Genomic DNA, 26,590 nt, shown 5'->3' on the forward strand with positions numbered 1-26,590 from the left:
TCTTCTGGTAGATTTCATAACCTCTCCAAACTGAAATTGAGTCTCTTCCTATTTATGAATTTTTCCAATGTATTATGTGTGTGCTTGCTTATATCCTTTATTGAGTGAAACTCTTTGGGGACTGTTGCATCAGTACCACAATGTAAATGTTCAATGAATTTATTTAATGGAATAGAATGAAGAAAATATTGAATGAGGACTGAAAGGAATGATTGATTTATCATGGAAGAATAAGGATAGTTAGAACAGGGCATATTTAAGATGAAAGTTGAAGAGAGTTCAAGTTTTCTGAGTATAGAATATAGTAAAGAGAAGGGGAAACAACATTAGTAAAGCAAAGAAATAAACATGAACATGATCATAGCGTTTCTAGTTTTTGCTCAAGGATGTAGAGAGCTGGAAAAAGCATCATTCCCACCTTTACAATGAAAGAAGTAAAGCTGGGCAAATGCAGATTCATGAGTTTTCTTGAAAGCATTGGAGTCCTGAGATTATAGGGTGACCAAATGGCCAGAAATCTAAAGAGAAGCAAGAGGTTTCAGGGAGAGATGATAAAGAAATACTGACTAACATGGAGTGAAGCCAGCAGGAAGCTTAAATGTCCAGCTGATAAATTAGTGCTCAAGTGCTCATCATCAATAATATGAAGGTCCTAGGAATGTGGAGTTGCGGGTCCCCACCCTTTTTAGAGTCTTTTTCCATGAACCCTGCGGGAAATAATTAGAGAAAATTTTAACAATGCATTTCCTGTGGTGTAAGATAGGGAGAGGGGAATAGCAGACATCCTGGGCAGGCCTTCAATATGGGGTCAAAATATTTATTTAAAGGAACACCAAATTATTAATCTTGCACTGGTGGAGTCCTTATTCTGGCACTGGCCTCAACACAGTTGGAACTCAAAATGGGTAAGTTAAAAAAATGAATTTAATGAAACTACAAGCTAACATGAAATGAGTGAAAATTGTTTCTCTGGAAAATTTTTTCAATTTGAGGAGCAACATGCAGACTTTAAGGAAAACACACATATTTTTCCTGTAAAATTTCTCAGTTAACAGTGTGAGGGTGACGCTTGTTTGCATTATGTACAATACAATGTCTGTCATTTTCAATGCGTGTTTAAAGAAGGTCAGAAGTTTTAAGTTTTAAGAAGGTCAGTGGTTCATTTATTTTTCTTTCAACCTCTGACAACACTTCTGATAGATACGGATGTTTCTTGGTGGGAAATAAAAGATTTCAGATGAAAATAGGTGGAAGAAGTTTTGATAAAATATTATGGTATATACTTATGATATCGTCTGGCCAATTCCCATGGCTTTTATGGTTTCACCATGACTACAGTAGTTACTTTTCTGTACCTTTCAATATTCTGCATAAAGAATGAAGATCTTTGTTACTCTTTTAGTTGCAAAGCTACTCATTTCTACTCAGGTACAAACAGGAAGTGTAAGTCAATAATATGTTATATATTGTACCCAGTAAGTATGAAGCTCAAAATATTTTGGCTGGACAAAGGAAACATCCATTTATTAGGTCAGTGGTTCTCAGTGATGATGGAATAGCATCTCTAGAACTTAATAAATTTTCCTAAACCAATACAATATTGTAAAGTAATTAGCCTCCAATTAAAATAAATAAATTTATATTAAAAAAATTAGATAGTGCTATGGCCTTTAGAGATGAATCATAGCCCCTTTGTTAGCATGGAAGCTTATAGGGACCAGGTTATAAATGGAATTTTGGTCCAAATCTTTTTAATTAAGTGTGATAGCAGTAGTCCCTCAGTTGTATCCAATTCTTTGCCACCTATAGACTGTAGCCTGCCAGCTCCTCTGTCCTTGGATTTCTCCAGACAAGAATACTGGAGTGGGTAGCCATTCTATTCTCCAGAGGATCTTCCAGATCCAGGGATCAAGCCCAGGTCTCCCGAATTGCAAGCAGATTCTTTACAGTCTGAGTCACCAGGGAAGCCCCCTACATCGGTCTGTAAACTCACTCTGTGGTCATTTTCCTGTCCCTACGTGCATGATTGGAATGGATATACGTAGCAGCTGACAGAACCTCTTGTTGGTCTTCTGACTCATGGGTAAAGAGCTGTTAGGTAGAAAGGGTCAAGTAGAAGGAGTCTCTGAAACTCCTTCCATCCACTCTGGACCCAGTGAAGATGGTAAATTAGAAATTAGAGATCTTATACCAAGATAAGTGATAGGCTGTTGAAATAGAGAAAATAAGAAAGTATTATATTCTCAAATATTAGCTGGATCTTATTTGTAAATGTTCAGTTCAGTTCAGTTGCTTAGTCGTGTCTGACCCTTTGCCAAAATAATTCCTTAGATTAAAATATAGGTAAGATTTAGATAAAGTGTCACAGAAAGCATTCATTCTACCTGAAACCCTACCGCATATCAAAGCACACATTCTATCTCTGGAACTTAAAAAGACCTTGGAAACTATATCATTTCTTAGACAATAGGAAATAGAGGATAATTTGGAAAAACACACAGTAATACCAAGCTGGTAGAGTTGTGTTTTGGGCTTCTGGGAATGCTGTCAGAATTCCTAGCTGAAAATCAATTGGCATTACTCAAATAAATAGTTTTAATATGTAATTTTTCCATGTACATTTTATATCATAGGAATACAATTTTTTAAATATATAGGATAGGATTAAAATAACAAAATTAGCTCTTATTTTCTTTAAAGGAGTCTGAAACATTCTCTGGACACATATTCCAAAATGTGTGCTGTATATACCATGAATTGCATAAGTATTTGTTGATGAAGTTTTCTGAAATGTTGAATTCATCTTTGTTAAATTCTGAATAATTATATATGGTCTATTTTCAACTTATGTGGTAATAGCATTCCTAGAAAATTCACTATATATTATAAACATGGAAAACTAATTTTTGTTTATAGGTAAAATGGTTAGGTTCTACTGTCAAATAATTATGGACAAAACTCTTTATTTTCTGTTTTCCAAGGTGTAAAATTTGGATTGACTCTTTTTGTCATGTGGAGTTGCCTTGTGCATTCAGGTCATCTATCATCCTCTGCCTCTTTTTTTAGTTATTTTAATATGGTCCATTAGAACTCTATAATTATGGAGATAATTGTTACCTGCACATTTATCCCCATTGAGAACCACTGATCTAGTTAATTAGTGTTTTCCTTTGTTGTTTTATTTATTGTATATAAGATATTCAGTTCAGTTCAGTCACTCAGTCGTGTCCGACTCTTTGCAACCCCATGAATCACAGCACACCAGGCCTCCCTGTCCATCACTAACTCCTGGAGTTCACTCAAACTCATGTCCATCGAGTCAGTGATGCCATCCAGCCATCTCATCCTCTGTCGTCCCCTTCTCCTCCTGCCCCCAATCCCTCCCAGCATCAGAGTCTTTTCCAATCAGTCAACTCTTCGCATGAGGTGGCCAAAGTACTGGAGTTTCAGCTTCAGCATCATTCCTTCCAAAGAAATCCCAGGGCTGATCTCCTTCAGAATGGACTGGTTGGATCTCCTCGCAGTCCAAGGACTCTCAAGAGTCTTCTCCAACACCACAGTTCAAAAGCATCAGTTCTTCGGCACTTAGCTTTATTCACAGTCCAACTCTCACATCCATACATGACCACAGGAAAAACCATAGCCTTGACTAGATGGACCTTTGTTGGCAAAGTAATGTCTCTGCTTTTGAATATGCTATCTAGGTTGGTCATCACTTTCCTTCCAAGGAGTAAGTGTCTTTTAATTTCATGGCTGCAGTCACCATCTGCAGTGATTTTGGAGCCACCCCCCAAAAAGTCTGACACTGTTTCCACTGTTTCCCCATCTATTTCCCATGAAGTGATGGGACCAGATGCCATGATCTTCGTTTTCTGCACGTTGAGCTTTAAGCCAACTTTTTCACTCTCCTCTTTCAGTTTCATCAACAGGCTTTTAGTTCCTCTTCACTTTCTGCCATAAAGTGAATATGCATATTCACTTTATGCATATCTGAGGTTATTGATATTTCTCCCGGCAATCTTGATTCCAGCTTGTGCTTCTTCCACCCCAGAGTTTCTCATCATGTACTCTGCATATAAGTTAAATAAACAGGGTGAGCTCTTAGAGCAATTTATTTCCTTCTGGAGACAAGTATATACATTCTTGATGTTATTAGATATTATGTTGGTAATTTAATCAAAATTTTTGGGTTGACCCACATTCCTGCTTTACTTTTTATCAGTAGTAAATTGAAGATAAAGTTTCTGAAAGGCGTTTGGAACTATAACTACCTGAGATATATGGCACTATTAGTAAGCAGGATATTTTAAGTTTAGTAGTTCAATTCATAACTGAGTACCCCCTTTCTCTTCCTTACATCTTTCCTCTTTAGTGGTCATAACTTTTTCACAGCTACTATGGTAGGATTAAGACTCTGGCTCTCAAAAGTAGGGTGAAGAAGAATCTCCTGGAAAATGGTGACTTAAGCTCTGTGATGGGATCAAAATTTTGCTTTATTATAAGCATTGCAACATTAGTAGTTCTTGCCACACTTCAAGAAATATTGCCATAGGAAAATCTTCTTCCTGAGCAATTTTTCCTCTCCAGTTTACCTTTAGACCAGCAGTATTTAAGATTATTACCCATTTTAATCGATGTTGTTTTGATGGTGGGAGGCAGAGGATGATGTCAGTGCCTTTTCCATTTTTGGATGATCAAATTTGTGCCTTCCTTTTTAGACTAGTTTTTGGGACATAGTAAGGGTTTCTAGGCTTCCCTGGTGGCTTAGATGGTAAAGAATCTGCCTGTAATGCGGGAGACCTGGGTTCGATCCCTGGGCTGGGAAGATCCCCTGGAGGAGGGCAATGGCAACCCATTCTAGTGTTCTTGCCTGGAGAATCCTCACAGATGGAGGAGCCTGGTGGGCTACAGTTCCTGGGAGTTGCAGAGCTGGACATAACTGAAGCGACTAAGCACAGCACAGCACACAAGGGTTTTATAAAACAAATGTAAATTAGTATATTTTAGGATTTTGTTTTCCCCAATTATTTCCACACCCCCCACCCCTTGCTAAATTTCTTTTTGGGAAGGGGAAAAACAGTACTTATCCTGGTAGGAAGGTCAACTTGAATATTAATATAAAATCTCCCATGTCAGGTAAATATTTGAATTGTTGAGTGTGTCTTTTTGAGTTTAAAACTCTTGGATTATTAGGAACTTTCAAATTTAAATGTTAGTTCTGCCATCAGTGTTTCTAAGCCAACACATCATCCTCCAGAACTCTATTAGATTGAATTTCATTTAGTTGTCAGTTATGAAAACTTACTGAACATAATTCGGCATTGTTTCCCATTTTCTATCAGAGTTAGGTTGGAGGTCATACAATTGGATTATGTCCACCGCTTCAGACCTGGCCCCTTAAAAGCTCTTGTGTTATACAAGCTCTCTTTCCCCATATATTGCTTCAGTGGAGATAAAGATGAGGACCTACAAGATTGCAGGACTTAGGAACAGCCCAAGTCCTGGAAAATTGCATGGAATAGCTCTTCCTCCATTCCACCCCTCTACACTGGATTGTGCCTTAAGCTACAAACCTTTTTTATAAAAGACTAGGTTTTAAGATTGTTTGTTGCAAGAGTCACACACCTTTCCACAAGTAGTTATGTTCACTTGGCAGCTTGCTTGACATCCTTAACTATTGCACTTTCATTTGAATAATCTTAAATGACCTGTTCTTTAAGTGTGACTTCTAGGTTTAGATTAGTGAAATGTCTGAGATTTAGAGTCAAATTGTTCCTTGATTCCCATTCATCTCTCAGAACCTTTGCAGGCTTCTCCATTTCTTTTATCAGAGCTTTTGTCATTGGAGGCTGGCTCTTAGGAGACTTTGCCTTGTCCTTGATCTCCAGTTTGATTATTGCATTGACATCAGACATAACAAAGATGTTATTCTTCAGTCGCTAAGTTGTGTTCGATTCTTTGCGACCCCATGGACTGCAGCACACCAGACTTCCCTGTCCTTCACTGTCTCCCCGAGTTTGCTCAAATTCATGTGCAAAGTTAAGTGGTTTTAACTCTAGAGTGTCAGAGTAGGTCTCAATACATGTAGAATTGTTGGGATTGTTAGAATAAAATGATCGTAAAATATAGTGACCAAGAGGACAGAGTAGGAAGAACCTGAACTGATTTCCTCCCATGGACACATCAAAATTACAGAAAAGCTATCTATGGCATTGACCTGAAGACTAGCAGAAAGGACATTCCTGCTATAAAATAAAGACATTAAGGAACCACAATGAGATGAGTAAGTGGGGTGGCGACACAGTATATTCAGAACCCACACCACGGGGCTGGTGATCCACAAATGGCAGAAACACTACAGTCATGAAGGAGTGGTGGGTCTGAGCCTTACATTGGCCTCCTCAGCCCACTGATCCTGTACCAGAAAGACAGGCTCTCAGAATGTCTGGCTTTGAAATGCAGCAGGTCTTATAGTCATGAGAGCCAGAGAGCTATTGGAAACAGAGACGCCCCTCTTAAAGGATGTGCACAAAATCTCAAACCCTTCACTTCCAGCGCTGAGGCAGTAGTTTGAAAGGAGCCTAGGTCAGACGCATGTGCTCATTTTGGAGAGCTTCCCAGTGAAGCAGGAAGCAGCTGGATCTCTGCCTGGGCTGGAGATACTGGTGGCAGGCAGTTCTGAGACCTGGTTCTACTGTGATAGTGAAAGCGCTGCCCTGGCAGGTGTCTTTTGGAATTCTCCCTTTAGCCTCTTCCCGCCAGGGCCTTACCCAGCCCTCAGTGAGCTGGCACAAGCCCCAGGCCCTGCAGGGGATGCACACAGTCGTGTGAGGTCCTGGCCTGACCACCAGTGAGCTGGTAGCAGCCTTCAACCTGCCATCCACTTTCCCTGGGCCATTCAGCCAACTATGCAGGAAGCCTACCCCACATTCTAGAGGGCCTGCAGCTACTATGTAAAGCATGGTCTCATAGCTCACCAGACCAGAGGCCACGTCTGCCTACCAGCATACCCATAGGCGTAGGCTGTGTCACACAGAGGGGTACACACAGCTCATATAGGGGTACCCCTTCACCATATAGTTCTGGTTACCAGAGGCAAGCATACTTCTGGGCCCCATAGGACAATCTCCTACAGAAGGCCACTTCTTCAAGATTGGGAAACATAACCCACCTACCTAAGAAATAGAAATAAACTCAGAGCATTAAGCAAAATAAGAGGGAGGGATATGTCCAAATAAGGGGATGAGACACAACCTCTGAAACAGAACTAAACGAATTGGACATAAGCAATCTCCCCAGTAAAAATTTCAAAGTAATGATCATAAAGATGCTCACTAAACTTGGGAGAAGAAGGGATGAACACACTGAGAATCTGAACAGTACCATAACTGAAATGAAAAAAACACTGAAAGGAATCAACAGTGGCTTAAATGAAATAGGGGAACAGGACCAGCCATCTGGAAGACAGAGGATGTGAAAATACCCAAGCTGAACAGAAAAATGAAAAAAAGAAAAGAAAGAAGGATAGTTTAAGAGACCTCTGAGATAGTATAAAATGTACTGACATTTTCATTATACGGATTGCAAGCGGAGAAGGGAGAGAAAGGGACAAAGAATTTATTTGAAGAAATAATGTCTGAAAACTTTACCAACCTGGGGAAGGACACAGACATCCAGGCCCAGGAAACACAGAGTCTGAAAGAAGATGAATCCAAAGAAGTCCACATCAAAACACATTATATTTAAAATGGCAAAAATTAAAGTAAAAGAATTTCATAAGCATCAAGTGAAAAGCAACTGATTACATACATGGGAAGTCAAGAGTATAAACTGACTTTCAGTAGAAACTTTGCAGTTCAGAAAGGAAAGGCACAATACATTCAAAGTGATAAGAAGAAAATACCTACAGCCAAGAATATTTTACCAGGTAAAGTTAGTCACATTTGAAGGGGTAGATGAAGAGGTCACTGACAAGCCAAAGCTGAAAGAGTTCAGCACCATAAAACTGGTCTTAAGGGCCAGACGTGTTAACAGGACTTCTCTAAGTGGAAAAGAAGAGACCACGTAGAAATGTGAAAATTATAAAAAGGAACATCTCATTGGTAAAGTCAAACATACAATAAAAAGTCATAGACCAGCTACTTTTGAAGCTAGTAGTCAGGTTAAAATACAAACATAGTAAAATCTTCCGTATTCACAATATGTAGTTAAGGGATATACAGAACAAAAAGATAATATGACATTAAAAACATTAAATTTGGGGGCAATGAATTAAAAGAAGTTTGAAATTGTATCAAATATCTTTTCCACCTACAGTGGTATGAGACTAGGAATTAACTACAAGTGGCCTGTGAACAACATGTGTTTCAGCTGGATGGGTCCTCTTAAACATGGAATTTTTTCAATTATATATTGGAAAAATGTATGAGTATTTGGGACAATTTGGAAAAAAATCACAGACAAACCCTGTAATCTAGAAGCATTGAAAAACTTAAGAAAAATGTCATGGACGTATAAAGTATATGTTGATACTAATTTATCATTTACTACCATAAAATAAAAGTTTATTATTAAAATTTATTATGTGCTGAGTTGCTTCAGGGAGAAGGCAATGGCACCCCACTCCAGTACTCTTGCCTGGAAAATCCCATGGATGGAGGAGTGTGGTAGGCTGCAGTCCATGGGGTCGCTAAGAGTTAGACATGACTGAGCGTTTCACTTTTCACTTTCATGCATTGGAGAAGGAAATGGCAACCCACTCCAGTGTTCTTGCCTGAAGAATCCCAGGGATGGGGGAGCCTGGTGGGCTGCCATCTATGGGGTCGCACAGAGTCGGACATGACTGAAGCGACTTAGCAGCAGCAGCAGCAGCGAGTTGCTTCAGTTGTGTCCGACTCTTTGTGACCCAATGGACTGTAGCCTGCCAGGCTCCTCTGTCCATGGGATTCTCCAGGCAAGAATACTGGAGTGGTTTCACATGCCCTCCTCCAGGGGATCTTCCCGACCCAGGGTTTGAGCTGGCCTCTCTTATGTCTCCTGAATTAGCAGGCGCTTCTTTACCACTTGCTCTACCTGGGAAGCCTTTAAAAATTTATTATAAAAAGGAAAAATTAGTGAAAAGTTATGCATGTACTTATAAGACCTTACAAGGCCCCATTTGCGGTTGGAATTAATGTAAATAAATGTAAAGATGCAGTATTAAATTATAACTGCATGAAATTAACAATAATACATAGTTTACTACTGTCATAATCTTGTAGCCATTGTGTTGCTGTTGCGGTGAGCTCAAGTGCTGTGAGTATCCACTTAAAAAGCCTTGTGATGCTAATCATATCTTCATGAGCAGTTCTTCTCTCCAGTAAATTATACATCACAGTAAAAAGCGATCTTGCATGGTTCTTGTGTATTTTTCATCGTGTTTAGTGCAGTGTTGTAAACCTTGAAACCAGGGGACCCATATGAAGTGCCACCTGTGATACTGGAAGTGCTCCTGAGAAGCAAAGTCATGACACTATAGGAAAAAGTTTAATTGCTTGATATGTCCTATAGATTGAAGTCTGTAGCTGCGGTTACCTGCCATTTCAAGATAAATGAGGCCAGCATCAGGACCATTGTAAAAAATAAAAGAATAGAAAATTTGTGAAGCTGTCACTTCTGCTACCCCAGAAGGTGCTCAACCCTTGTACTTATTGCGTAAAAGCTTTAATCTAACATTGAAAATGCAGTTTAAGTTTTTTTTTTTTTTTTTTACGATTTCTTTAAGAAATGTACACCTATAGCCGCCTCTTATTCAAGGATAAGTGAAGTCATTATATGTCAACTTACAGCAAAAGGAAGGTGAAGGGTCTACAGCTGGAGAATTTAATGCCAGCAAAGAATAGTTTGATAATTTTAAAAAGAGGTTTGGCTTAAAGATGTCAAGATGACAGGAGAAGCAGCTTCTGCCGACTGAGAGAGAGCAAATGACTTCCCAGATGCCATTAAGAAACTCATTGATGAGAAAGGATATCTGCTTGAGCAGATTTTTAATGCAGATGAAAATGCTCTAGTCTTAAAAAAAAAATGCCATAAAGGACTGCTATGAGTAAGGAAGAGAAGCACACACCAGGATTAAATCAGGAAGGGATAGGCTAACTCTACTATTTTGTATAAATGAAATCAGGTTTATGATCAGGACTGCCATTATCTATAAAGCTGCTAATCAAGGAATCTAGAAAGGAAAAGATTGTCTTTGGTTGTACAAAAAGGCCTGGACAAGGAAAATATATATATATATATATATATATATATATATATTTTTTTTTTTTTAATTGGTCTCATTGATGCTTTGTTCCTAAAGTCAGGAAGTACCCTGCCCATAGTGAAGTCGCTCAGTCGTGTCCTACTCTTTGCGGCCCGATGGACTGTAGCCTACCACGTTCCTCTGCTCATGGGATTTTCCAGGCAAGAGTACTGGAGTGGGTTGCCGTTTCCTTCTCCAGGGGATCTTCCCGACCCAGGGATCAAACCCAGGTCTCCTGCATTGTAGGCAGATGCCGGGGTCCAGCCCCGGCTGATCCAGGGTATTCGAAGGAGAGACGGCTAGGCGACCTATTCAAATGTTAATTAGAGATAATAAAGAGGAATAGAATGAGGATAGCTCAGTAGGAAAATTCAGTGGAGAAAAGAAGCTGAGTGGCTTGGTTTACGCAGAAAATCAATATAACCCGTGACACCAGGTTAGCTCTGACCACGGAGGCCGCAGGCGCCCTCTCGAATAGCGGAAGGTGCCCCACCTTAGACACCTTCTCGAGTGGGTCTTAGAAGCCCAGGCAAATAAATGGTCGCAGAGGACATCCACGCTCCAGATGGACACTCAGCTGGAAGTTAAAGGGAAGGATGACATGGGGAGACCAAGCGTTGGTGAGCAAGGCCCATAGCTTTATTTTCAACAGGGGCTTTTATACCCTAAGTTACACATAGAGGATAATAGGGGATGCAAAATCAGCAGTCTTTGATGCTTATCAAAAACCAGGGTTTCTTTCCTGCAGATTTATCGTATACAAATGGTTTAGGTGATTTACATCATCTTCTGGCCAGAGGCCTATTAACATTTTATGACTCTTGACAAGCACTTATCAACAAAGACTTATTTTCTCTAAGAGTAATTATTTTAAGGTTTGGCGCCATCTTCCGAAGATAAGATTACGTTCCTATAGGGTGGATGTGTAATGGGTTTACAAAGGAAAGAATTTACTACCTTAAGGGTCTAAAGTTACTAACACCAGGCCACTACTTATTTTTTCTACATACCAACTATATTAATTAATGCACATTCAAGGATACAATTCAGGGGATGTGAAAACTTGGCAACAAACATTGGCTCATCAATGAAATCTTTTACTAGTTTTATTCTGACAGTTTCTAATTCTCTGAGAGGCTTTAAGCTATTTGAATATCTTAAGCTTCCCTTGCCTCTGGAGGCTGGGAGACTGTAAACAATCGTATGCATAGCTGTAGGTGTCCGGGTAAACTTGTCAGGCGAGTTAGAGAGCCATCTGAGGGGTTTGGATTTAAACACTCCTAATTGCCCAGGAACTTTATTAATTGGAGCTGTAAGTTAACTCTTTGACAGAGAGAGTGAGATGGTGGTGGGGGACAGCCCCCAGTAAAGTCAGAGGTGAGAGCACAAAGCAATAAAGTAGGCAGACTCTGGTTTTTTGGGGGGTAGATGCTCGAGAATATCCGGGGGCACTCCCGAGGCTCGATCCCGCCTTTGTGTATGCCGAGCCCCCTTCCTCATGACCTTTGTCACGAGTGGAATGTCTCTCGCCGGCTCCCGGCAGGCAGACGCTTTACCGTCTGAGCCGCCAGGGAAGTCTGCCTATAAGGAATTGACTTTTAAAGTTGTTTTTGATATTGGGCTATGCCCCCTGGCCACCCACATCTTGACTTCCATACTGAAGGCATCCAAATGCTCTACTTGCCCTCTCCCACAATGTCTCTAATTCAGCCACTAGATCAGGGCCTCATAAGAACCTTTAAGGCTCATTATACACAGGACTCAATGAAAAGGATTGTCGATGCTATGGAAGGGAACTCTAATAAGGTGAACATCCTGAAAGTCTAGAAGGATTTCACCTTGGAAGAAGCCATTGTGTTATAGAAAGAACTGTGAAAACTGTGGGGCCTGAAAGAATAAATAACTGCATCCATGTAACTATAATTTGATATTTTCAATGCCATAGAGTATTTGATTATATTGATATGATTATACCACACTTCATTTAATCATTCTTCTATTTTTCTATTGAATATTATAGTTTTCTTTTTTTTAAACATTAAAATTGGTGGGCTTAGAGGATTCTCATGTGTCTCTTGATTCACAAGTACAGACATTTTTGATAGTCTTTGTTGGGCACCCATTTTTTCAATTTTAGAGGATTAGCTCTTATAAAATTGCTATCTGAAATTATATGCTTTCCAGGGCTGTATGAATTTACTTAATGCTCTGCACTCTTGACTACTTGGTGTTATAAGACATTTTAAATTTAAGGATTCTGATGAATGTATAATTGATAGGTTGCAATTTGAATTTGCATTTTCTTAAGAACTGAAGTGCTTCTTTAGTTCTCTAAGATTTAGTATGCTTAATATTTAAAAAAATTTATTGTTTAATCATCAGTTGAAGTTCTCTTTTCTGAAATAGTGCTCTTTCAAATTTCTTGCGATTTTTTTTCCCTATTCTGTTCTCCTTTGCTTAATTTTTTGTAGTGTTTTATATATTCCGGATGCTTATCTTCTATTGATGATATGTGTGGTAAATGCCACGGTGTGGTTTAGGTTTTCACACTGTTTTGTATGTCATTGGTGAAGAGAAGTTCTTAATTTTAATATAATCCAATACATCACTCCTTTCCATATGGTTAGTGCTTTTGGGGGATTCTGTCTGCAATTTCCTCATCTTTCCCTGTATTCAGTTCAGTTCAGTCACTCAGTCGTGTCCGACTCTTTGTGACCCCATGAATCGCAGCACGCCAGGCCTCCCTGTCCATCACCAACTCCCGGAGTTCACTCAGACTCACGTCCATCGAGTCAGTGATGCCATCCAGCCATCTCATCCTCTGTCGTCCCCTTCTCCTCCTGCCCCCAATCCCTCCCAGCATCAGAGTCTTTTCCAGTGAGTCAACTCTTCGCATGAGGTGGCCAAAGTACTGGAGTTTCAGCTTCAGCATCATTCCTTCCAAAGAACACCCAGAGCTGATCTCCTTCAGAATGGACTGGTTGGATCTCCTTGCAGTCCAAGGGACTCTCAAGAGTCTTCTCCAACACCACAGTTCAAAACCATCAATTCTTCGGCGCTCAGCTTTCTTCACAGTCCAACTCTCACATCCATACATGACCACATGAAAAACCATAGCCTTGACTAGATGGACCTTTGTTGTCAAAGTAATGTCTCTAATTTTGAATATGCTATCTAGGTTGGTCATCACTTTCCTTCCAAGGAGTAAGCATCTTTTAATTTCATGGCTGCAGTCACCATCTGCAATGATTTTGGAGCCCCAGAAAATAAAGTCTGACACTGTTTCCACTGTTTCCCCATCTATTTCCCATGAAGTGATGGGACCAGATGCCATGATCTTCGTTTTCTGAATGTTGAGTTTTAAGCCAACTTTTTTGCTCTGCTCTTTCACTTTCATCAACAAGGTGACCAGATGGTTTTAGATTTTTCTTTGTCGAAAGGTTTTAATTACATCTTTAAAATGAGATATAAACTATTGAATTTATTTAAGAGTAATAAGCTATTCAGATTTTTAATTTTTTCCTAGGTCTCTTTTACTCTTTGACTTTAAGTTTTTTCTTTATTTTACCAATTTTACAGTAATTGCTGAAGTTATTATTTTTCATTTGCCATGTTGGGCATTTCAGAAATTTCCAACATTCTTCAAATGTGGCTTCTTCTCCATTCTCTCTGTCTTCTGCTTTCGGAGCCAGTAACACCATAGCTTTTATTTCTTTTTCATATTTTTCCACTCTCTCCTGACCTATTTTTCAGTTTACTGGTTTTTTTTTTTTTTTTCTCCACTGTGTATAGTTTGCTGTTATCCATCCAGTTCTTAATTTTGGTTATCATATTTTCATTTGCTTGTTTTTATTTTCTAGTTTTTCAGACTGAATTCTAATTCTTCATCTATTATAGTTTCTAGTTGCCTTTTATAGTTTCCAAAATTTAGACAGAGTTTTATTCTTGCCTGTTGTCTTCCCCAATTTAATAATTATTTTAAAGCCAGTGGCTTTTTCTAGGTAATATCTAAATTCCCACAGCTCTGTTTCCATTATCCTTAGTTTCTGCTGGTTTCTGTTCTTGTTTTCTTGTCTATTCCTGTCTGTGCCTGGTTATTTTTTATTGATGCCATATTGGCAAAATATGTTTGTAGAACATTTGAGACCATTGCTTAAATCATAAGAGAATTTAATTCTCCTATGTGCCTGAAAATAGTAGTATCTTCATGATTTTCTGGGATAAGGTTGGGTCAAAGTAGATTTGGGCTTCATAGGTGGCACTAAGGTCAAGAATTCTCCTGTCAATACAGGAGACATAATAGACGCAAGTTTGAACCCTGTGTTGGGAACATCCCCCGGAGGAGGTAATGGCAACCCACTCCAGTATTCTTGCCTGGAAAATCCTATGGACAAAGGAGCCTGGCAGACTGCCGTCCATAGGGTCACAAAGAGTTGGAAAAGATGAAGCGATTTAGCATGCAAAGTAGATTTGCAGTCTCTGAAAGGCCTTTTAATGCCTTTAATCCTAAAATTACACTTTGAGTTAAGCTTATCAGTCTTTGGTGTGCCTCGACTCAAGTCCTTTTCTGTGATATGCTGTTCCCATTCATAATTGGAAACATAGGGACCCCTGAAATGGTTCAGCATCCTGGGATTCTATCCTTCTCTGCATCTTGGCCTGGTAATTTTTCACCCCTTTGCTCTCCAATATTTTTAAGTATTAGAAAAAAAAAAACTACTCTTTTTAGTAGTTTTTAATTACCTGGCTAGTTCTATTCATTATTACTGGACTCTCCAAGTCTGTAAATAGCATTACAGTTTTAAACCTGTACCTTTCCTACTATTTCAGAATTTACCATACATTCATGTCTGAATTTTTACTGTTTGTTTATGATACATTGTCTTAGAAGTATGATATCAGTATTGATACTGTGATATTACTTAATATAATTTTTTGTTTATATGATTTTTATGAGTCCCTTTAGAGGAAAAGCAAAACAAAAGCAAGTGTGTCTTACTTTGTGTATAACTTTCATAATTTTTACAAAAACATGAATTTATTTATCAGATTCTCAATTGTTTTAAATATTATGTTTTGATATTTCAAATTATAGCAATTAGATTTAACCCTTCTTTAGCTTCTGAGTAGAAAAATTGTATCTTACAGTAAGATATATATATATATATAGATATATATAAGTAGGAACAAAATGAAAGGTGATATTTTAACACTTAGAAATGGGGGATTATTTTATATTTTGTTTTTTCAAAATGATATTTATGATTTAATATGATCACATAAATAAATGGTAACCATTATTTAGGTGCCATGTAATGATTATATTTACCCTTTCAAAGTCCCTAATGAATATTTCAGCCTAAGCCTGTTTTATAAAAAGGTCTCGCTGTTTGCTTAGTGGGAATAGAGGATGATTATCTCTTTGCTTAGACCCAGAAATACTTTGAAGTTATGTTTTTAATTAAGCCAGGCAGAAGACTTCTGAAGGCTTTTAATGTTTGTTTCTAATCTTTATACAGAAAGATTCTGAGTTTTAAAAACAGTACTTAGCTTACATAACTGAATTATTATTGTAATCTATATAGTACCATACTAATTGGTTTGAAGAATTATTTATGCATATACTTTTCCATTCATATTCTCTTTACCCCTTATAATACGAGTTTGACCTCAGTCAAATACTTTTAGCTTCTCAAATTATTTATTATGTGAATTAGATTGTACATACTCATATCTCAAATAATTGTATCAAAATATCTTATCATAAAAACTTTGTGTATAACAAAAATATTATTGTAGACAGATCCTTAGGTGACTACCAATAATTTTTGCCTTCTGGTCTTCACACACTATTGTATAATCCCTTTTCCTTGAGTATGGGGAGGACATGTGACTTACTTCTAAACCAGAAAATTTAGCAAAGATGATGGATAGCACTTCTATAATTATGTTTAGTGTTTTGTGTGTGTGCGTGGTGTGAGGATTGACTCTAATCTTACATTTTTTTCCAAATGGTTATCCAGTTGTCTCAAGTACTATGTAAGAGAATACTGTCTTTTTACCCCAGACATTTAAAGCACTGCTTTTATCGTATACTAGAATTTTAGAAAATAGTAGCTGTACCTGTTTCTGGAATTTCTGTTCTGTACCATTTATCTTTCTATTGATGTACAAATACCATATTGTTTTAATTATATACATGTTGAGTATATTTTATTTTTTTTCTTTCATTTGTTTTCTTTGTACGTTCTTTTTTTTTAATTTTATTTTTTAACTTTACAATATTGTATTGGTTTTGCCATATATCAACATGAATCTGCCACAGGTATACACGTGTTCCCCATCCTGAATCCTCCTCCCTCCTCCCTCCCCATACCATCCCTCTGGGTCGTCCCAGTGCACCAGCCCCAAGCATCCAGTATCGTGCATCGAACCTGGACTGGCAACTCATTTCATACATGATATTATACATGTTTCAATGCCATTCTCCCAAATCATCCCACCCTCTCCCTCTCCCACAGAGATGTCTTTTCAGTCTAGGTTCCCTCAAAGCCCTTCCTTTCATTGTTGCTTCTAGCTATTCTTGTATGTTTATTCCTGCATGTAAACATTAAAATCAGCTTTTCTAGCTCCTTTAAAGCTCATTAGAATTTTTCTTAGATCAAATTAACCATTATCTTTGAAATTAACTTCCAATTTGATGATCTTGAGATAGCCTAATGAAAAACAAGGCATGTCTTTCAGTTTATTTATATCTACTTTTGTGTTTTTCCAGCTGAATTTTATGTCTGAAATTTCATTATGTTTCCTTTGCAACTATTTATTTCCTCAGTTGTTTGTAAACACTGGTGAGTTTTGAAATGAAATCTGAAATTAAAATGCCAAAAACTGGTGTTTAAACTCAGCTCATATTTTGAAAGTATTTTTAATCATTCAAAAATTTTCAATAATGATTGATATAAAATCTTTTAGACAATGTTGTTTCTAATTTACTTTTTTGAGTTTGAAAATGTAAAGAGAATGTCATTTTTATATTGGATACCTTCAAGAACTCTGTAAAGCCTTTGAGTTTTATTCTTATCAAGGTCGTGTTAATTTCTTATTTCTCTTAAAATTCTAAGTTTGAGTAATGAAAGTCAGCAGAAGTTATTTCCTAAACAGAAGCATATAATTTCATCCTTCTGAGAGAATTTGTGGTTTAGAGAAAATAAAATTTTAAGTATTCCTTGTCAAAATTATGTTGAAGGTATACATGTTATAAGTATATTGATTATTTGAAAAAATGAATTATTAATAAAAAGAATGAAAACTTCATAACTTCCATATTGGAAAATAGGTTTGGGTTGGAGCTTTTAAAGTTAACTCATTGATCAATTAAAAAGTATTTGAAATCCCTTGTTGTTTGTCATGCTAAATTGCTATGGGAACTTGAAAGTTCTCTACTCAATATTTAGGCAATAAGATATGCAAGGAATATGCATAAGAATGGAGGGAATATTATGTTGAATGTTTTCCTATTTTGAAAATGCTACCCAATGGACTGTGGCCCGCCAGGCTCCTCTGTCCATGGGATTCTCCTGGCAAGAATACTGGAGTGGGTTGCCATGCCCTTCTCCAGGGGATCTTCCCAACTCAGGGATCAGACCCTGGTCCTCGTGCATTGCAGGCAAATTCTTTACCATCTGAGCCACCAGGGAAGTGCAGTATTGAGTTATCCATTTGCAACAAGTCAAGTTTACTTTTTGTGAGAGAAAAGGAATTATAGCAGTATTGTAAATCAGTCCTTTAGCATACGTATATATTTGGTATAAAGTGGTAGGATTTAAGGAGCTAAGTCTAAAGGAAGGAACAATAATATAGGAATAGTATGGATTCTGAAGTTCTTAACCCAGCTGTAATGGCGTTCATCATTTTCTAAAGCTGCTGCTGCTGCTGCTAAGTCTCTACAGTCGTGTCCGACTCTGTGCGACCCCATAGACGGCAGCCCACCAGGCTTCCCCGTCCCTGGGATTCTCCAGGCAAGAACACTGCAGTGGGTTGCCATTTCATTCTCCAATGCATGAAAGTGAAAAATGAAAGTGAAGTCGTTCAGTCATATCCGACTCTTAGCGACCCCATGGACTGCAGCCTACCAGGCTCCTCCGTCCATGGGATTTTCCAGGCAAGAGTACTGGAGTGGGGTGCCATTGCCTTCTCCGTTTCTAAAGCTAGAAAACTACTATATATCACACATTTAAAAAGTACCTTTTGGAGAAGTCACCTATACCCTGAAGAAAACCTATACGCCAGAGTTTCTTTTTTCCAGAGAATAAAGTTAGTGGTATAAAGGGCTATATAATAATTTTGTAGTTAATGTAGAAAAATATTTACTCTTCACTTCATTTTTTTTTCATGGATACAAAATATTAGCATGACTGAAAAATGCATTCAGAATGTAACTGATTATTTACTTTATTATTCTCAACTGTTTGGACCTTCGTCGATTAAAACATATATGTATTCCTTGGTTCTAATTGACTCTACTAAAACTAAAGACGTTTTTGGAAGAACCTTCTTGCTTTTTAAAATTCTACATATAATTTAATATTGAGGCACTTTATTCAGTTACCTATGTGTATATATTTTATAATAATTAATTTAGAGGACATTCCAAGAAGTAGTATTATGCAAAACCAAGCTATCTCTCTTTTAGGCATTAATTGTCATTTTAACTGAATTCTGGAAACAAGGATTGGAAAAAATACAAACTTCAGAAATTTTCAAAATACTTACGATTTTCTCCTACTGTTGTAGTTAACTATATTTTTGAAGAATTTAACTTAGAATTCTTGAGCCTGAATGCTCACGTGTTCTTCCATTTCATTATAATCTGCTTACAAGACTTCAAAGTTTGAACTCCTGAATTTAATCTTGAATGATTTAAAGAAAGCTTTTCTCCATGATACAATTGAGGATGTATTTTAAAAATACAGATGAATTGGTTTAAAAACTGGGGAAAATATATTAATTTTGATTACCAGAAGTAAGAAAATAATATGATTTATGAATTCCCGCACTTTTCCATACCTAACAAAATGTCTTTAAATCTTTATCCAGACTTGTAAATTCTTCCTCATGTTGTTTTTTTGTTTTGTTTTTTTTTTTTTTACTTTACAATATTGTATTGGTTTTGCCATACATCAACATGCATCCGCCATGGATGTACACGTGTTCCCCATCCTGAACCCCCCTCCCACCTCCCTCCCCATACCATCCCTCTTCGTCATCCCAGTACACCAGCCCCAAACTTCTTGTATCCTGCATTGAACCTGGACTGTTGTGTTTGTTAAGGAAGAATACATATCCCCTAATTCATAATTTTATCTCATCCTCTATATTCCTTTTGTGTGTTTTTTTCCACTTATTCTCTCACTCATGTCTGTATATAGGCTTTCTACATTAATTCTTTTGAAGATTTGCTTTTAAAACTTTAATTAATAGTATAGCTTTTAATATGTTTTAATGTAGAGTTTAATTACTTGTTTGCTTGAAGGAAAAACATGAAGCTTTTGAATTTTGTTGTTTAATGGTAAATGAGTTTTTTGTGTTTCTACAGATGTGACTCTGAAAATCGCTATGTTGGTAATCCACTTAGAGGAACATGTTATTGTAAGTATTTGTGTTTTTTATTTTAGATAATATATGTTTTATTAGTTTCAGGTGATTTTACAGGTAATAAAATTCATTTTTAATAACTAATGTCATCAATAGTTTATCATTTCTATTTTTGAATCTTATAGCTCCATATATTTTGCTAGGGAAGTAGTGTCTCTTTGCTATATTCTCTAATTATATTAATATTTGGTGCATTTTTTTCCACTCTGAGGAGTAAAACAGCAGATCTTATTTTGAACATGCAATAAAAAACAAAACTTGAGTAACTCAGCTGGATTTTAATGTAATCTTTTTTCATTATGCTGAAATTTTGAACAAATAGAATTCTGTGGTAGATTTTTCTGGGAGGCAATTTTGGTTTTACTAAAAAGCAGTACTGATTTTGTACTGAAAGATCCTGTTATTGGGTAGTGATCATATGGCAGATATATTTTTAACTTTCAAGAAACAAGCAAACAATTTCTCAAATGGTTGTACTATTTTCCATTTCTACCAGCAGTTTATGAGAATTTCAGTTCTTCAGAATCTCTCAGCCCTTCGTATAGTCTTTTACATTTTAGCCATTGTAAGTGTGGTTTTTCTTTTCTGACTTCATTTTGTGTAACTATGGTAATAACTTTCAAAGATGAATTTGACAAGATTGTGTTTTAAAACAAGAATAGTTAAACAGTATGAAGTGAACTTCAAAGATGAACTAAATTCAACTGAGGTCTCTGGATCTGGTAGTTTTTTAATTGGTAGATTCTTTGTTGTTGTTCGTCTTCTTTTCCCACATACATAAATGTGGGCTTTTGGGTTTATTCATTGTTTCCACTGATTTTGTTTTCTAGTTCATCTGTTTTAGGTTTTGTCCTTAGCGATGTCCTTCTCTTTTATAGTTTGTAATGGTTGTTTTTGCCTCCATTTGATTTATATTTGCTTTTTAATATTACTCTGTATAGTTTGTGGTTCAATTTTAACTTCTTTTTGAATTTTTAAAGAATTTTCTTAATTTCAATTAAGTAAATCTTACTAAAACCCATTTTAATTATTTTTTATAATTTTATTGAGAATGTAGCGTAAAAATCCCCAAACTCAGTAAGATATTTTTATAGTCTATGGGACATTTGACAGTGTTTGTAGAGGTTTTTATGTATCACAAGTAGGCATGGGGTGTGGAGCCTGTGGATTTCTAGTGGGTAGAGGTTGCTATTGATACATGTCCTACAACACACGAGAGCTCCTTAGAACCAAGAATCATCTGACTCAAATTTCAGCACCATGAGGGTTGAGAAACCCTGATTTAGAGGTTTAATCAGATTCAGATATGATTTTGGAGGGAATACTTTCACAGGTGGTTTTGTGTTCTTCATGTAACTGAAGCACATAATGCCCGCAAGTCTCCTTTTGTTCTTAGCAGACACTGATGCTCAGTATTAGATTGCAATTGATTTAGGGGTTATAAACTGGTATTCTTACTCCTTTATTTCTTGATTGGAAAACTTTTGTGAAAACAAATTTCCTTGAGCGAGGCATTTGCTTACTTATTGCTACAGGCACATAGGAAAGGCATGATAAATTTTTAATATATTTTTAAAAAATATATCAGTTTTCAAAATAAAGAATACTTGGCCTAATAAGGTTACAACTCGGTTTGCTGTGTTTGTGTCATAAACTTATGGACACATGCGTATTTAATATGTTTCAGTCCACTTGCAATTATTGTCTTTACTGATGTTCACATTGTCTATTTTCTGTTTGTTTTAATTTATCTTCATTCTCTATATTTTCCACATGAATTTTATTTACTTCTCTCAAACATCCTGGATTTTATGGGGACATATTTTTGTCTGACTTTTTAAAATTAGAAATTCCTGTTTTATTCTTCTTAAATTTTAGTGTTTATTATATCCCCAAAGAGTAATGTAGTTACAATTATGGACACAAATAAATTACATTCCAATTTTTAGAAATAATGAATACACTAATATTTAAGCCTTCTATATTTAGGACTAAGATGATTTTTCTTTAGATCAGTGTTATCCAAATTAACCTAGTGTAAGCCATATGTAGAATTAAAATTTTTCTACTAGCTATATCTCAAATATTAAACAGGTGAAGTTAATATTGATAATATATTCTATTTAATTCAAAATATCTAAAACATATCATAGTATTAAAAATCATCAATGGCCTATTTTTATTTTTTCCAAGTGTTTGAGTACAGCTTGTATACTATACTAATGGCAATCTCAATTCATATTAGTCACATTTTAATTACCCAAGACACGTGTGACTTAGTGACTACCATATTGGAAGCTCATCTATTATATAGGACTCCTTGTCTCTTTAAAATGTTATAGGAATAGTCATAAAGCACTAGATGGCAGTCTTGTCACTTGTTATGAGACCTTAAAAGCGTAATAACATTTTAAAAGAAATGGTGTTTTTTAAAAAAGAGAAAAAAGGTCCGTGGTTCTTGTAATAATGTTAATGGAAACTATCCTGATTTTAAAGACTGGAGTGAAATTTAAAATGCAGGTCCACACTGTAACTTGCAGCAATTGACCGCGATGTGGTGTTAATTTAATTGAAACTAATACTACAGCGCTTGTGTCCTATAGAGAGTCTTAGTAGTTTTTTAAAATTCAGTTTAAACCCCCAAATCAAATGTATTTGATAGCTATCATGTATCACATGGAAAAAAAGTTTCTGTCAATGATATCAAGTTTGACCCCTGTAAACATTGAAGGACTTAATTATTCTAGGCAAATATGAAAAGTAGTAGCTACAAACTAGTATAATTTCTTTTTTTTAATGCATTTTGAAAAATTATAATAGCAATTATAGTGAAGAAAACCATAAACACAAGATGGAAGACTGGACTATGAAGATGTTATAGAGATATATTTTCATGAGTAGAATCAGAGTACGAAAAGCCACTTACTGAAATCATCTACTTTATGCTTCTACTATATGTAATGTTCAAACTGCTGATTGTATTTCAGTATATTTCCAAGTAATCTAATATATTTTTGTCACCTTTTTCTCTGAAAAAATAGCTGTTTTGCTTTGATTTTCTCCCATTGCTTTTTAGAGTTCAGTGTGCAATTTTGTGATGAAAATAATACACTTCCCTCTTTTAAGAGTAAGAATTTTACTTACTACTTTTATATTCCAGTCTCACCTCTACCACTGATCGCATCTTGCATTCATTCATATTACTAAAAATTAAAATATTTATCCATTTATCTCCCTGTAAAACCTCTCATTGATTTATTTAATTGATGTTTATGTCTTGACTGAAAGACATTATTTATAAATGTATTATTTACTGGATTTGATTTTTACTTTTGTTTTATAAATGAGAGATAATATTTCTAGTGTGTGTTTTGTTGTTTCTAGTGTGTGTTATAGCTATAAATTAACAAATATCAGCCTCAATTTAATTACTTAAAATTCTATGTCATGTAAAATAGTGAAAACAATTAAAACTTGAATTAACCTTATGTTTAGTATAACTATTCTGTGTTTTGTTTTAAAACAGAGTAAAAAATTTCTCCTCTTTTAAATGAACTATATTGTACTTTAATGGTTTATGTGACTTTTTAAATGATAAATATAAATAGCAATTTAAATCTTCCTAGTACATCTGCAAATACAGCAGAAGTGACCTTGATTGACGCAAAGAATCTAAATTTTTATATTTCACAAATTGAAGAATGATGAATTGAAGATTGATGTGGCAAAACATAAATGAGCCACATGGTTGACATTTTAATCTTATTCTTTGATTCATGTGTTTTTATTAAATTTCCTGAAGCTTATACGCCAGTGTTTTTAAATATGTATCTTAGAATTATTGAAGATCTTAGCATATTCCAAAATGAAGGACGACACAGCACAATTATGAGAAAGTGAAAAAAGCTGAGAGAAAAAAGTTGCTATTAACTTAGAAAAGAGATGAAAATTTATTTGATTGTATATTTATAAAGCGGAGAAGGCAATGGCACCCGACTCCAGTACTCTTGCCTGGAAAATCCCATGGACAGAGGAGCCTGGTGGGCTGCAGTCCATGGAGTCGCTAAGAGTTGGACACGACTGAGCGACTTCACTTTCTCTTTTCACTTTCATGCATTGGAGAAGGAAATGGCAACCCACTGCAGTGTTCTTGCCTGGAGAATCCCAGGGACGGGGAAGCCTGGTGGGCTGCCGTCTATGGGGTCACACAGAGTCGGACACGACTGAAGTGACTTAGCATAGGATAGCTTATTTATAAAGACATGTTGTTCTGGTTATGTAAAGAAACATTGTAAAAATAGTTAAATAAAAAAAGAAGTTTAAGGAGGGGAGCAAAAATGCCTGAAAACCTCCCCCCAGGGCTCCCAAGTGGAGCTGTGCTGTGTGTGTCCTCTGTAAAGGTGCCCAATGCGAGGGAGCAACAGCTGTTGGCCTGTACTTACTTTTCTTGCGAAGCCATGAAATGTGATGCGGGGCTTTATAAGTCTTGAGCAATGGTTGATAGCTCCTTATTTGTATGAAGATGCTGAATGTGCTTTTCTGATGCTGAATGCATGCTTTTCTAAATAAATTATGTCCTGAGAATGGTTTCACATAAAAAAGGTAATAGCATGTCTCATATTCCTATTGTGAACAACTATTTTTCACAGATATATAGTTCATTATTTTGGATCATTTATTAAATAAAACTGGAAAACCATCTGATTTTAAAATAACGATAAACTAGTTAAACTTTATTGAGCACTTACTGTGCCAGGTTATTCTAAGCTTTGTCCATTTATTAGCTTATTAAATCCTTATGAGAAGGGTATGCTTATTATCACCTTTTTTTTTTTTTTTTTCCTCTTGTGGAAACATAGGCAGAGAAAAGTTGATTCATTTATATAAGATCACAGGGTGAGGAAATGTCAAATCCAGTTTTAATCCAGGCAGCCTGGGTCTGTAGCCACTTCTGGGTCTATATCACCCACTCTCAACTACAGGTGATAAAACTATTTCTACTAAAATTCATGATATATTTAACCTGAGTTGTTTTTATATAAATATATGTGTATATATATAAATAAAATTAAAATGGTAATTCTTTACCATTTTAATGGTAATTAAATTGGTAATTCTTTACCATTTTCATGGTAAAGAAAATGAAAACAGGACCTAAATAATTAAAAAAAATTAAACTGTTTTCTCAAATGATGTCTTCATATGAAAATAGGCTTACCAAAATGGATGTATAAATTTTATATAGTTTTAATTAGAATTCATTCAGTTTAATTTTTTGAAATATATGCATTGGAGTAAATTATCATAAACTTTATTTTAAATGATATACTTTTAGAATATTCAGTAAAATTATAAAAAGGAAAAATAGTGAGAAATTCCCACCTGGTAGATACCTAGACATATGGTAACTCTAATCGTACTGGTTCCTATTTGGTAGAGGAATCAAATTAATAAGACAGAGTTCAGAATTAGATTCCTGAACATTTGGAAATTTCTATGGCAGTCAATTTATTTTTATAGACATTCTTAATGACTTAATCTGCTTGTTCTAAGATATCCCAGACTTTACCTTAGATCATGGCTTTTGGATTTACTATTTTTCTGTCTCAAATACTCCATCTCTATTACTTTACTCTTACCTAAAATAGACTTGTTTGGGATCATGACAACTTTTTTTTTCCATCCTAACACTTACACTAAAATGAAGTTGTATCTCACTTATTTGTTTACTTGAATGTGGGTTTTCTTTACTCACTAGAAAGAAAATCTGTTAGCCCAGGACTTTCTCTTGTTGGAACCATACTTATAACAGAAGAGCCTGTGGCTCCTAGGAAAGCTTTCAGTAAATATACTAGGAGTACACATGGAAGCTATTAATAAATAGATGAATACACATATTTGTTGCTGTGTGGGCAAGTTTTTTAACTGATGGGGTGTTTGACCAAAAGTTTTGGAAATCATGTTATAGGTTATCAAGTAAAAGTTGCTTTACATTATTTTTTAAATTAATTTATGTAAAGGGGTACAGTTCATCATTGAAAAGCTTTAAGCACCAGCCATTCATTTAAATAAAAATGAGTTTCAATCTTTGTTTTTCTAGTTAACCTATGGAACATTTGCAGCCAATACAGTTTGAGCAGTTTTCCATGTATCACTGCAGAAAGCTTAGCTACTTGGAGATAGTATGAAGCAAAGGGAGGTGGCTTTTGAAGAGATCATGGTATATTATATGAAAACTTGCAAATTAGAATCACTGACATGTAGACATTGGTGATCATGGTTCATCTTCTGTTATTCATTGAGAAAAAAGTAAGACTCAGTGGGTTGAAGTATGTATCTTAGGCCTCACAATGAGTCAGAGTGTGGATAATAGCAAGGGTTCTGTATTTTTTTCTGTGATACTGTACCTAGAAAGTGTTCAGTTTTTAAAGTTTCTAAACAACAGATTTTGCCTTGGCAATTATTCTAAATGTTTCAAGCTTAGTATAAATTCTTAATAATTGTAAGTATGGATAGTACTGTTCAGGATGCAAGGAAATGTTAGTATTTATTGAGTATTTATTATGTGCAAAGCAATTTATTATTATTTCATTTAATATGCACAAGGATGACATCTTTTTTCTCCTTAATTTTTACTTACTCAAGAGTTACACT

The 26,590-nt window shown here is 35.9% G+C and overlaps 1 protein-coding gene across 5 annotated transcripts in view; it reads left to right on the forward strand.

Annotated features, from left to right (window-relative positions):
* ATRNL1 (attractin like 1) overlaps nt 1-26,590 on the forward strand; it is an 802,632-nt gene that overhangs the window by 242,302 nt on the left and 533,740 nt on the right. For all 5 annotated transcript variants that reach the window (XM_025273995.3, XM_025273996.3, XM_044935104.2 and 2 more), the window contains exon 21: nt 19,878-19,930. In XM_025273995.3, the coding sequence (XP_025129780.3) occupies nt 19,878-19,930 (53 nt within the window). The remainder of the gene's footprint in view (nt 1-19,877; nt 19,931-26,590) is intronic.

This window comes from Bubalus bubalis, chromosome 23, assembly GCF_019923935.1.
Source record: "Bubalus bubalis isolate 160015118507 breed Murrah chromosome 23, NDDB_SH_1, whole genome shotgun sequence".
Lineage (NCBI taxonomy): Eukaryota > Metazoa > Chordata > Mammalia > Artiodactyla > Bovidae > Bubalus > Bubalus bubalis.